We start from the raw sequence: 12,484 nt of genomic DNA, 5'->3' as shown, positions 1-12,484 counted from the left end.
AATGAAAATGGTGTGCTATTGGAGGAAGAATGGTGTTGGGCAAGTCAAGCAAGAAGACCGCAATTTTCGAGTTCAAACATTCGCTCAACACACTTGCCACTCAGTAAATCATGAGATAGGTTTCCATTCTGAAAATTTATATCGATAGCCCGTGTAGATGACAGATGTATTATCTGCCACCGAAAGGTCGGGGATCTTACTTTTGAGCGCACCACTGCAATGATACATCACGGCCACTGGGCCCCGTCTCTGTCTCTCAACGAATGTTTGTTGAAGTTACCATTTGGATGTGCTTGGATTCAAATGCGAAGTTGATGGAAATCAGTAATAAAGAGACTTAATGCCGCTCCAGTATAGCGTTTCCTGTGTTTGAAAAGTTAGAACGTGACTTTATAACGATAACTTATCGCGCGCACAAATTTTATTTGATTGAATGAAGCTCAGCTTTATGTGAAGATTTTTTCGATATCTTCGTTGCAAGCGCAAAAAAATGCTATGAAAAAATCTGACTTCAACACGTTTATCCGACATCCTCCATTCGATCAATTTGTATACCAACAATCATTCAAGATCCCTTGTCGAAAAGGCCATGGGAAAATCTAGCAACGCGCAATAGTATTCATCCCATGTGCCCTATCAACAGTTTGTTACAAACAATTTTCATTTGTCCTAAGGAGTTTCAAATTTCAAAGAGTGCTTCTAGAATTCAAAACGGCAACTAGTTAACAGATTTCAATCGCAGTCAACCTTTTCACTCTCCACAACATTGGAAACAATGTCGAAGTTTATACACAACATGGTAGTACCACCCGAAATCAAGACAGGACTCGCAGATCTAAAGGCTTACCTGGAAAACAATCCATTATCATGGCAACAGCCTGCGCAGCGCTGGGCAATTGGAGCGATGCTTGGGAGGTTCAATGGCCTTCTTACCGATTGCATGGACTTTGATATCCTTCAGAATAAGGAACTCTTGGAGACCTTCTTCCATTGCTCTAAAACTATCACTTCATCGATCGAAAGCGTCGGAATTGAGGCAATTGATACACTCGATAAATCAAACACGGAACCAGAAATGCTATCTAAGGTTTTCGAAAATGCTGAAGACTCCAGTGTTCCACAAGCGTCAAATACTGCAGGTATGTCCCCTAAGAATCTCACAAGTGACTCTACCTTCTCAACAGAAGATGCAATGGCAAGCCCAGCTGATCCTTTGTCGTTAGGGTCGGAAATTGATCAAAAACAAGACTCCATCTTGGAAGATACTCCAAGTCTTACGGGTTCTCGATCTAGCGTTGGTCTATCAGAAGATATAGATCATCTTATTACTCGGCACTCCGAAAACCAACTGAGCCTTGACCCCACTAAAACTTCAGACGAAATTCCAACCAATACAGATGAATCTTCGATTGTGTACGGTGAATCACACGGAGTCGAGGGTACTACGTATGTCAAGACGACTTATACAGCAGAGCCTGATGAGCCCCCTAAGATGGAGAAGAAGAACAAGAACAAGAAGAAATCCAAAAAGAAGAAGAGTATGACTATAGACGCCACAGAAGAAGCAATTCTAACGTCAATTGAGATCAGTAATAGTCCAACCTTGGTCCTTCCGATAGTAAAAGACTATGTATCACCGGTCAGTCTCATGCCAGATCGCCTTATGGCCCCATCGGACGCTGAAGCGAGTAGTACAAGTCAAGCAGTAGCCACAACCACGTTCTCTGGGGCGGGTCGGGCCGCCCCCTCGGGGGGGCTGGATGCAACATTTTCGAGATTCAAGTTGGAAAAGGCTCTTGAAGCGCTAAGATTGATGCCGATAGAAGATTCAAGACAGCAGTCAGTCAGAGATCTAAAAACTGAGCATCAGAAAACTTTGGCCGATCTCACAAAAAAACACGAAGCGATCAAGTTTGAGAACAAAAATCTGAAGGCGGACCGCAACAAGGAGCTGGAGAAACTTCGGAGAGAGAATTTGGTATTGCGTGAGAGGTCATCAGGTCTTGACCAGGAGATGACTCAACTGCGGACGGAACTTCATTTGCTGAAATCCAAAGTCGTAATGGAAGAATCGCGGGTACCACCAGAAGTTGTACCTGGACATGCAGAGGAATTGGAATTTATAATACGTCATCAATGTCATATCATAGCTTACGAGATCTTCCCTGAGATGTGGGATGAAGTCAACAGAGCAGAGGAGAAAGATGACGACGAGAAGTCCTCTACCAGACTCAAATTTGTGTTCAAGACCCCGCAAGGCAAACCATCTTGGGACATTACGACTTACCCCTATATGTCAGAGGGTGCAAGGAAGCTGTGCAAAGTCATGAAGAAGATTCGAGTGAGCAACGCCATTCTTGGCACAAGATGCCAATGGTATTGGAATCAACTTCATGAGGTAGCACAAGCTAAGAGAAAGACTTTGACGTCTCTGCTGAAAATGGAAAATTCCGCCATTTTGTATGAAGCAGAAACTTTTGATCTCAAGGAACAGATAAGAAATCTTGAGAAGTCTTTGAATATCAGAAAGCGTTCCCCAGGAGTTCGAATAATGAATATCGAAAAGAAAGTCATGCAGAAGAAATTCGGTATCTTGGAGTTGACAATAAGCGAGCTCAAGGATGAAGTTTACAGCTTAAAGCGATGCATCAGTAAGCTTAATGAAACGAAGAAAACACTCCTAGAGAACTCAGCAACAGGAGAATTGCGCCAAACCGCGGAACTTGAAGAGGCGATTTGTAAAGAGCAATCAAAGACTAAGAGGTTCAGTTCCAAGATACAAGAGCTACAAGGAAAGGTCAAAGCGCTTGAGAAGGAGCGTGCTACAGTAGAACCCCTCATTGAGATCGGAGTGGCAGTCAGAAAAAGGTTTTTTGAGCAAGCCAAACATGCAGTCTCATTAGGTGAGATATTTAGTCGTCCCGATCACAAGATCATCCAAGAGGGGAACGATCGCTGTCACCGAGCATATTGCTTGACCGATGCAGCTCTTTTCAAACTTTTCTATCTATCAGGATCCACAAACGAAGCTATTTACAACAAAATCTACCATGTTAATTCGCACGCAGCTGTCATGAACTTCCCCCTAAAGTTGTGCCAGGCATTAGACAGCAATGCTAGTATCAAAACTGTTCGAGTCATAAATGATAGTATAACTTCTCAAGAGCTTCGCACAGAAGCGGAGCAATTGTTCTTTTCTATCATTGAATGCTGGAACGCGAATCTCCAAGAAGATATATTCGATGCGAATGAGGAGGTGTCAGGCTGGTTGTCTCAATTACATGATCTTGAGAAACAGATTATAAGAATTGATGGAAGCAAGGAGTATCGTGGTTATGCCGAGGAATTTAACGTAAGTACATACTCCCTGAATCATTGAGAATAAAGACTGATTACGTGTATAGGATGGGGAAGAAACAAGCCATTCTGAGGCTTGTGGTTGGGGTATTGGTGAGCCTGGTGATATGGCAGGCGCTGATGATTGGTGTACTGGACAGTCTGGTGGCATGATAGACACTGGCGACTGGAGAAGCACCCACTAGGCTAGGAAAACGCCTCATCTTCACTGAATAGCGGCTAATTTTTCTTATAGTTCTGAGTGGGTACTGTCTTCGGAACATCCGAATAGATGTACCTAAAGTTTGCATTTGCATTTTCACAGACCTGAGTTAAGAACTTATGTCTCGGGAGTTGTTTGAACGTATCGCAAGTACTTTAATTCACATATACTGAGGATCACATTGTAGTTGCAAGCAAAATCACGTATCGTAATAGATTTCATCAGAAGATAGTTGCTTGGCGTTTGTATGAAAGCCATATGAATTTTAGTTTCACTAGACTGAAGCTCTTGCTACTCTTAATTAATACCATGTTATAATGTACCAATTCCACATCAAACATCTCCATGCTATTTTCCAAGAAACAGCTACACATGCAACTGCTAATAGTCTTCCGTCTCCTAAAGGTCTCACTTACAGATTCTCCTTTTCATACTTCCCAGCCTTCCTCCAACCCCCAATAGAATGATGTGCCTTCAAGATTGAGTACTGCGTTTGACCTTGAACGTATAAAATTTAGCTTGAGTCAAGATAAAATTCCGTTTCTAAATCATTTGAGTTACTTCTTAGCCATACACGATTCTTTCATACCCTTCAAAATCTGAAGGAATCTTTTACAAGTCCACATTGCATTACTGCAGAAGTGAATATTTACCTCATGTATTAAACTATTATGAAGTATGATGCAAATGACTTGCTTTTTTCCGGACAGATACCAATCTACATGTTCTCCGATATGCAAGTAAGGCGACTCACTTTTGAAACATCTCGGATATGCCCCCCTCTCATCTTCAGCGAAGTTATTTCCTCGACAGAGAGTACAAAGTCATTCATCCCTTCCGATCTTCTAATGGTTGTAACAATCCTATCCGTTAAATATTTCATCCAAAATTTTCCGATTTGTAATATGACACCCATAAGGCACGCGCCCGATCCCAGAAACCATCGAACTACACCCGATTTTCTTTACAATCAGGTGAAGACGTCAATTTAATTTCAATGGCAGCCAAAAAGAAGAAAGCAACTGCAGCTTCTGTATCCCGACTTCCAGCAGGAACCGTGTCTCTACCGGCCTCGGAGGCGGAAGATCGAGCGCCGTCTGCGCAAGACGAAGGTAGGGCAATACTTTAACCAAACATGTAAAAATACTGACACTAGAGCAAAATCACAGACTCGTCGGTCAATCCTCAACAAATCGAAAAACCACAATAATCATGGCCGTTGTATGGGCCTGTGATTGAATATAAAAGCTGTGATGAGAAATGCGCTGGGTGGGGTTCGAATGCAGAGTCTGAGAGTGAAGGTTTTCTCGACGATGATATGGAATTTTTGCCCATGGGTTGGGGGAAAATCGATAAGAAGTCGATTGAAGATAAGGAAAGAGCGGAAATTGCTAGAAAGGCCAAGTTGAAGAAAGAGAAGTCTCAAGTAGCCGCGGTAGCGGTAGCAGCTCGTCGAGATACAAACCCCACGGCTTTGGGTCAAAAGGTAGGATTCTCCCGCGCACTTGTTAAGCTGACAAAAACTTGCGTCAAAACTGAAAGTATGGAGTCCGCGCTGCATGCATCTTGTCATACACCCGAGCAATTCGTTAGCGAAAGTGTCCCCGAGGATATCAAAGTGATCAAGTCGACAACTTCCGTCGGGAATCCTTGCATCATGTGCACCTCTCTATCTTCAGAAACAGTGACAAGAAACACAGTCGTCACAAATTCAACAGTGGCGGAACTAGATTCGAGCATCAAATTGATTGAGAAGTTGGCCCGACAAGAGCGTGACCTAAAGTCTGCGAAGACACAAGCCGGTTCTTTGCGTGCCGAGATCGAAGTTCTAAATCAAAAACACAGGCTTGAAATTCAAAAGCAGTTGGATCAGCTAAATGAAAGACATCGGAAGGAAATTAACGCAATGAAATTGAATCTTGAGGAAGTGGAAGCGACACGACAGAAAGCATCGACTGATTTACGGAAAGTTCGAGAGAAAAATTCAGCAGTTCGGGCTGAGAGGAGAGAGCTGGATCTGAGGTTGGCGACAATGAGCGAGGAAGTGGTGAGACTTGGGGAGAGAATCTCAACTTTGGAGGAACAAAAGAGCGATGCACTGGTATCGGCAAAATTTATGTCCATCGCGCTAAGCAGCTCAGCACAAGACGTCAAAGCCTGCCAGCTCAAACTTCATGTAGTACAGGAACATAGTGCGACATTTCAGCAACAAGTGAGGAGTCTGAGGGTTGAAAACCATAGGATCAGACAGGAGCAGCGCCGGATCGCCTCAACTTCCAATCGTCTGCAACAGCTAGAAACGAAGTACGAGAATCTCAAGAGTGATCATTACAGTCTCGAAGATAAGCATAATGAGCTTCAAGACGATGCGGATAGATATGAAAGCGAGCGTGCAGAGTACAAAGAAGATGCCGAGTACTACAAAAAGAAGCGAAACGCACTTCGAGACGAATTGGAAAGTGCTGAGGGAGACCTCCAAAAGATGACTGCTAAATATGCGAGTATGCACTCCAGCCGTGACGCTATACGGAAAAACTACCAGGACTTGAAAGATGCACATGATATTGTAGGACCGCTGGTGAAGATAGGAGCAGACATACGACTACGTTTTCTAGACCAAGCACGAGACACAGCCCTCAAAATCTCCCGATGCGAAGCAGACATGGCTTTGCGAACTAACGGCAACGTTGCTGCCCACCGGGGAAACGCAGCTGCCGATGCTACATTATTCAACGGAAATTTTATCCCAGAAGAGTACGAAGACGAAGCCGAAGAGATATTCCAAAAGCTATACAACCATCAAGCAAGCGACTACCCATTCTTTGACAGCATATCCGGAAGACAAAATGACTGCGAAGCAACATTGTCGATAATAACTACATCTAGTGTATCGGCGATTCTGCGTGAGGAATGGCGCGTGGTGTGGAATACGATTGTTCACTGCTCGGCAAACAATAAGATGAGTTTGATTGAGAAATTGGAAAGTTTGACTGATGAGATAGTGGACGTGGAACGTTTGAGTCGTCGGCGCAGATGAGGAAACCTCTACGATTTGCTTTTGTCACACGATACAAGTATTGAGCTCAGCACAATATGTGGAGGGAATTCGACCTGCGATTGCGAGAGGATTATGTAGAGTTCAGATCCGAGGTTTGAGCTAGGATTGATCTAGTGAACATAGTAGTCTGGGTAGAGGAACTATGGGCGATTGATCAACAATTCTTCTTTGGAGTATGACCAGAGCAATCATGGACATGCAGCTCCACTTCTAGGATGAATGATGATGATGCTTGCGCTTGGAAATGGGAGTGCGCCACAGGTTTTACGTATATATGTCAGAGTAGATACCCTGAATGAAACTGATATTGCGGATAAGAAATGATTATACATTGAACAAAGATGTTCCAGATAGACGTGAAACCAGATATATCGCATTGGGATGCATATTGTGATGCTATGAGTATGTCGAAAGAAGTCATTGAAGGTATTTGTGCATTCTTCATCAAATCTAAGATACTTTCCCTTTCTCTCGGCGAAGCGAGACCTCAGTTGATCAGATCGTAGTGTTTTGCCGTTCTTGACATCTATTCCATAAAAGAGACAGCATTTAATCTCGACAGCAGCCCAAAATCCACATACTCTAATTATTGTCTCCAAAATCTTAGATCCGCATCACCATATTCGCATAATATAATTCACATCTTCCCCTCAATCAGAATCCTCACGTGATCATTTGATTGTCCCGCTAAATAAATTTAGCTATACTGTTCAAGCTTATTAGCGTGAGATTGCGTGTGATACTGCTAGGTAAGCTGTTGTATTTTATACGGTGGCTGTTGTAATTTCACGTTCAAAAGTTTGATACGGCAAATATATCGCATTGTTGGCTGTCTACTCAATTTCCAACTTCCCCGATGGCCAGTAGACTGAATTAAAGCTATGCTATGTAGGTTTGTTTAACCTTTCTTCGTTGAAGAAGTGAGATTAGGGTGCATAGGTGTTATACCAGGACCAGGTTGCGAGAGTGACGAGATAAAAGTAGAAGAGAAGATTCCATCTAGAATCGATTGGATAAAATGTCTGAAGAGCGAAGCGATGGTTTGTCGATATATACAAACTGATTTGGAGTACCATTGTACTTGCGATCCAAGTTTAAATGTATCTATATACAATACCGAGTTTTATCCTTACTAAAGTTATATACTTCACCACTCCATCCGTACATCCAAGCAACTAAAGCACAGAGAAAGGGGGTCGTTCAACCAAGCGAACAATTAGACGAGACTTTGAATGCAGTATTTGACTGATACTACCATGCCAACGTCCACGTAGGAGACTATCGTTCTTCAATTGCTGTACTATCAGTCATGCACTTAGTTTCCTCTTGTTTATAAGATGCTCTCTGCAACATTCATTCCTTCTGTGTAATACACAGTCTTGTATGATCTTTGGTATCGCGATTCATGCAGAGCCCTTTCTGAACACATTGTTCTTATAACTCATAGCAACTACGCTCAAATATCGTGGGAAACAAACCAAGTACCTCAATCTAAGAGACGACTTCCTAATTGAGGAATTGTGAGCACAGTTAAAGCCTTGCATCAACAAGAGACCCAAATATACGCCACAGCGTATCAATGAGCTATCAAATATGCTGCCCTTTCAATCTAATGTTGAGCGCGATACCAAGAAGAATTTCAAAACCAAAACTCCAGGTTCCGGGCTGAGCGCGAGTCACAGCCAAGCTCGCGGGAGCTCCGGCTTAGGAATTACTGGAGCAATGACAACGGCATTACAGAGCACAGATGCGTTGTTCGCCGAGTTAGAACACAAACTCGATCCCTCTAACCGTGAAATCGACGCAAAATTTCTGCGTTTTCAGACGGCAGCAGGAAACTTTGTTGCAATTCGACAAGAGGTAAAGACACTCAAGAAGAGTGTTGCCCAACAACTTGGAGTTCAAGATCAAGAGCTGAGGGGCCAGGATAATCAGCAAGCGGAAGAATTGAATGAACTACGCAGGCAGCTATCCGAGAAAGAATCTTGATGGAAATTTAGCAATGTGTGTGGAAAGCGATGGTTGAGCAAGTCGATGAATGTTGTGAGACATGTGCCATCGAAACTCACGTGAGCTTCGGTATTGTTTCCACATAACGATGTCGATCATCGATCATCGATTATCAATTATCAATTGTGTAGATAGAGAAATTTAAGGATAAAAACAGATCAGGACAGACTTTACCACCCAATTGAATATTCATGTTGTTGTCAATGTTGTCGTTGTCGTTGTGATGTGTGATTGCTGTGGAGAAAGCTTGCATAGCGATGTCATAGAGTTAGGTAGTGAGGTGAGGGAAGGAAACATTGCGAATAATCTAGATGTTTCCAACAGCAAACCAATTATATTTCATAATTTTAATACAACTCAAAAATTCACGGGACAACAGATTAAACTTTATTCTTCCTGATACAATAAAAAGAAGCATCTTCTTTAATTTACAATTTTAAATAATCAATCAAGACTCGCCGACGTCTGATCTGAATTTCCAACCCAAGTCCCCCTACCTAGGTAGCTTCAGATTCGGCAGCATGAGTGAGCTTAACGGTGGCTGTTCTTGTGGTCGAAACAAATACACAATCCAAATCCCGCAAAACTCAGCAGATGGCGCACAAGTCTTCTTTGATAGCAGTAGTGTTCATCGTATGTAGAATGGAAATGGCCCCTTTCTTACATTATCAAGACGGCGATTGCTAATATCACATAACCAGGACGATCACAAGCGGCCCCCCTCTCGGCGTGGCTTCGTGTGCCATTAGCTTGGTATCACTCAACGACATACGCCTTCTTCGATGATGAATCACACAACATAATACGACGATCCTATACTCCTCCATCCGAACAACATGCGAAACGACATTTCTGCGGTTTCTGTGGAACACCTCTTTCCTTTTGGACGGAAGAACCGGCAGACCATGCAGATTACATTTCGTTAACTTTAGGATCATTGGCTTCTTCGGATCTGCGAGATCTCGAAGAATTAGGCTTGCTCCCTAGAGAAGCACTCGAGGATGCACAAAATGATAAACAAACCATCGAGTCTGTCATACCACACACTGGGAACGATGGCAGAGGGGAACAAGGCCTACCATGGTTTGAGACATTGGTTGAAGGAAGCCGGCTGGGTAAAATGAAAACAAGCAGAGGCAGAAGAACGGCCGAAGATGGTCGAATCAAAGTAGAATGGGAGATTGTAGAGTGGACTGGCGAAGATGACGATGTACAGCTACCTATAACTGGGAAGAGAAAGTTGGATGCTACAAGTCCAGGTGAAGGTTCTCGCATGGAGGGGCTACAGTAGGTGCGATAGCATCTGCAAGTGAATGCCTCTGAGGTGGAATAGTAAATCGCGATTGTATGGTTTTGAGTTTGGTTAGCATCGTGAATTATAGTTGAGAGACGATGTCGTTTATGGGAGATTTGGGTTTGGGATGGGCACAAAACGAGAGAGCTTTGCGAGTTCACAACAAGGTTGCCGATCCTTACAACAATCTCGGAAGAGTTATCTTCTCATGTCAAACGGGAGTTCGGGAATTTGTTAACAGATGAGATAATGGGCTGTGCCAACATTGTACATGTAAGATTACCATACCAAGAAATGCAAACAGCTCTTTGCAATCAATTATGATGTCTATATCACATCTATCCGCTTGACATCCGAGATTCATCTATGTATACAGACAAGCTACCTAATCACAGGCACGAAAACGACACCAGATCCCGTGAAACGGATCAATTGAATTCAGCCGGAATTTCGTACCGTCTAACCGGTTCAAACATTTACTACCCCGCCATAACATGGTGGGGCGGAAGATATCAAAGGCACTCAATTAGGAAATGATTATATCACGGTATGAACGGTCCGAGGGGTGGGATACGAGTTAGTTCCATTTGGTTGTTATGACACAATACTAATTTCCAATTAGCCGCTCTATTTCTACTTATATGCGAGTAGATCCCCTTCTCGCAACAACTGATTCTCTATTTTGATACTATAAGGACTTGGTATCTTTTGCGTTTCCCAGAACAACATCGAATTTCAAAAGAGAGCAACATGAGTAAAGCAGTTCTACCCAAGGATTTCACATGGGGCTTCGCTACTGCGAGGTATGTTGCCTTATATCAACACCCATATCTCCTATTAACACCACACTAGTTACCAAATCGAAGGAGCACCTGAAGAAGATGGTCGTGGCCCTTCTATCTGGGACACCTTTTGCAAAATCCCCGGCAAAATTGCTGATGGTAGTTCCGGAGACGTTGCATGTGACTCCTACCATCGAGTTTCCGAGGATATTGCGCTTCTCAAGCTCACTGGTGCAAAAGCCTATCGGTTCTCTATCTCCTGGTCTCGTATCATTCCCCTAGGTGGTCGCAATGATCCGGTAAATGAGAAGGGCATAGCTTATTACGCCAAGCTGGTGGATGATTTGCTCAAAGAAGGAATTACCCCTTTTGTAACGCTGTTCCATTGGGATTTACCAGACAATCTGGATAAGAGATACGGGGGGTTGTTGAACAAGGAAGAGTTTGTTAAGGATTATGCTCACTATGCAAGAGTGCTGTTTAAGGCGTACCCGAAAGTTAAGAATTGGATCACGTTTAATGAACCGTGGTGTTCTTCTATCTTGGGATACAGCACGGGATTGTTTGCTCCCGGACATACGAGTGACAGATCGAAGAGTGCTGTGGGAGATAGTAGCAGAGAGCCATGGACAGTAGGACATAACATTCTCATAGCTCACGGTGCAGCCGTTAAGATCTATCGGGAAGAATTCAAAGCTAAAGATGGTGGACAAATCGGAATTACTCTCAATGGTACATACATCTCCACATCTTATCTACTCCACCCCCTCCAATACCATACTAACTCTACTCCCAGGTGATGGTGTTTACCCCTGGGATGCTTCCGACCCCAAGGACGTCGAAGCCGCCGAACGCAAACTGGAATTCAGCATTTCCTGGTTCGCAGACCCCATCTACCATGGCAAATATCCCGATTCCATGCGCGCCCAACTCGGCGACCGTCTCCCTACTTTCACCGACGACGAAGTGGCACTGGTGAAAGGCTCGAATGATTTCTACGGTATGAATCACTACACTGCTAATTACATCAGACACAAGAAGACGGAGCCGGAAGAAGATGATTTCGCAGGAAATTTGGAATTACTGTTTGAGAATAAACAGGGCGATAACATTGGTCCTGAGACCCAGAGTGTTTGGTTGAGACCTAACCCACAAGGTTTCCATGATCTGATCTTGTGGCTTTCAAAAAGATACGGGTTCCCTACTAGTAAGTCTCCTGTATTTTCACTCTTCCACCCACTCCTCTCGCCTCTCACCTATTCCCTCCCTTTCCATAACTAACACTCCATCCCTCTCAGTCTACATAACCGAAAACGGCACTTCGCTCCTCCGCGAAAATGACATCCCCTACCCCGACATTCTGAAAGATACTTTCCGCGCCGACTATTTCCGCGATTACATTCGCGCCATGGCGTCCGCGGTTGAGAAGGGCGCCGATGTGCGCGGCTACTTGGGATGGAGTTTGATGGATAACTTTGAGTGGGCCGAGGGCTACGAGACCAGATTTGGAGTTACGTATGTGGATTATGAGGGGGGACAGAGACGAGAACCCAAGGAGAGTGCGTTAGCTTTGAAACCACTTTTTGAGGAGCTGATTAAGAAGGAGTGAGATTGTGGGGAAAATAGGGGTCTGACAAGACTGGAGGGGTAGGGAAATGGATCTTTTGGGTTTACTCAGTGGGTGGTTTATGTGGTATTCAAAGTAAATGGTTGGCATAGACAGTGCGACTATCTTAAAGTCACTATGAATTATGAAATTCTAGCAGAGCAGTCTAAATTAT

The 12,484-nt window shown here is 43.6% G+C and overlaps 6 protein-coding genes across 6 annotated transcripts; all 6 read left to right on the top strand.

The window, feature by feature from the left end:
- The first annotated feature begins 464 nt into the window (after positions 1 to 464).
- On the top strand, positions 465 to 3,892 carry BCIN_10g02700 (hypothetical protein). Its single transcript, XM_024695517.1, has 3 exons — positions 465 to 1,139; positions 1,224 to 3,352; positions 3,405 to 3,892. Exons 1-3 carry the CDS (start codon positions 776 to 778, stop codon positions 3,540 to 3,542), a joined length of 2,631 nt encoding a protein of 876 aa, XP_024551311.1. The 5' UTR covers positions 465 to 775; the 3' UTR covers positions 3,543 to 3,892.
- A 268-nt stretch (positions 3,893 to 4,160) lies between these two features.
- On the top strand, positions 4,161 to 4,858 carry BCIN_10g02690 (hypothetical protein). The gene is made up of 2 exons (XM_024695516.1): positions 4,161 to 4,671; positions 4,729 to 4,858. Exons 1-2 carry the CDS (start codon positions 4,557 to 4,559, stop codon positions 4,767 to 4,769), a joined length of 156 nt encoding a protein of 51 aa, XP_024551310.1. The 5' UTR covers positions 4,161 to 4,556; the 3' UTR covers positions 4,770 to 4,858.
- A 10-nt stretch (positions 4,859 to 4,868) lies between these two features.
- Positions 4,869 to 6,931, top strand: BCIN_10g02680 (hypothetical protein). Its single transcript, XM_001556922.2, has one exon. The coding sequence runs from the start codon at positions 4,878 to 4,880 to the stop codon at positions 6,594 to 6,596; it is 1,719 nt and encodes a 572-aa protein (XP_001556972.2). The 5' UTR covers positions 4,869 to 4,877; the 3' UTR covers positions 6,597 to 6,931.
- Positions 6,932 to 7,472: 541 nt separating this feature from the next.
- BCIN_10g02670 (hypothetical protein) lies at positions 7,473 to 8,947 on the top strand. The gene has a single exon (XM_024695515.1). The coding sequence runs from the start codon at positions 8,211 to 8,213 to the stop codon at positions 8,604 to 8,606; it is 396 nt and encodes a 131-aa protein (XP_024551309.1). The 5' UTR covers positions 7,473 to 8,210; the 3' UTR covers positions 8,607 to 8,947.
- A 3-nt stretch (positions 8,948 to 8,950) lies between these two features.
- BCIN_10g02660 (hypothetical protein) lies at positions 8,951 to 10,392 on the top strand. The gene is made up of 2 exons (XM_001556924.2): positions 8,951 to 9,260; positions 9,329 to 10,392. The coding sequence occupies exons 1-2, from the start codon at positions 9,149 to 9,151 to the stop codon at positions 9,916 to 9,918; spliced, it is 702 nt and encodes a 233-aa protein (XP_001556974.1). The 5' UTR covers positions 8,951 to 9,148; the 3' UTR covers positions 9,919 to 10,392.
- Positions 10,393 to 10,407: 15 nt separating this feature from the next.
- On the top strand, positions 10,408 to 12,473 carry BCIN_10g02650 (hypothetical protein). The gene is made up of 5 exons (XM_024695514.1): positions 10,408 to 10,468; positions 10,544 to 10,724; positions 10,774 to 11,435; positions 11,500 to 11,910; positions 12,002 to 12,473. The coding sequence occupies exons 2-5, from the start codon at positions 10,672 to 10,674 to the stop codon at positions 12,310 to 12,312; spliced, it is 1,437 nt and encodes a 478-aa protein (XP_024551308.1). The 5' UTR covers positions 10,408 to 10,468; positions 10,544 to 10,671; the 3' UTR covers positions 12,313 to 12,473.
- Positions 12,474 to 12,484: the final 11 nt, after the last annotated feature.

This window comes from Botrytis cinerea, chromosome 10 (genome assembly GCF_000143535.2).
Source record: "Botrytis cinerea B05.10 chromosome 10, complete sequence".
In the NCBI taxonomy this organism is placed as follows: Eukaryota; Fungi; Ascomycota; class Leotiomycetes; order Helotiales; family Sclerotiniaceae; genus Botrytis; species Botrytis cinerea.
This window is presented reverse-complemented; position numbering and strand designations above follow the sequence as displayed.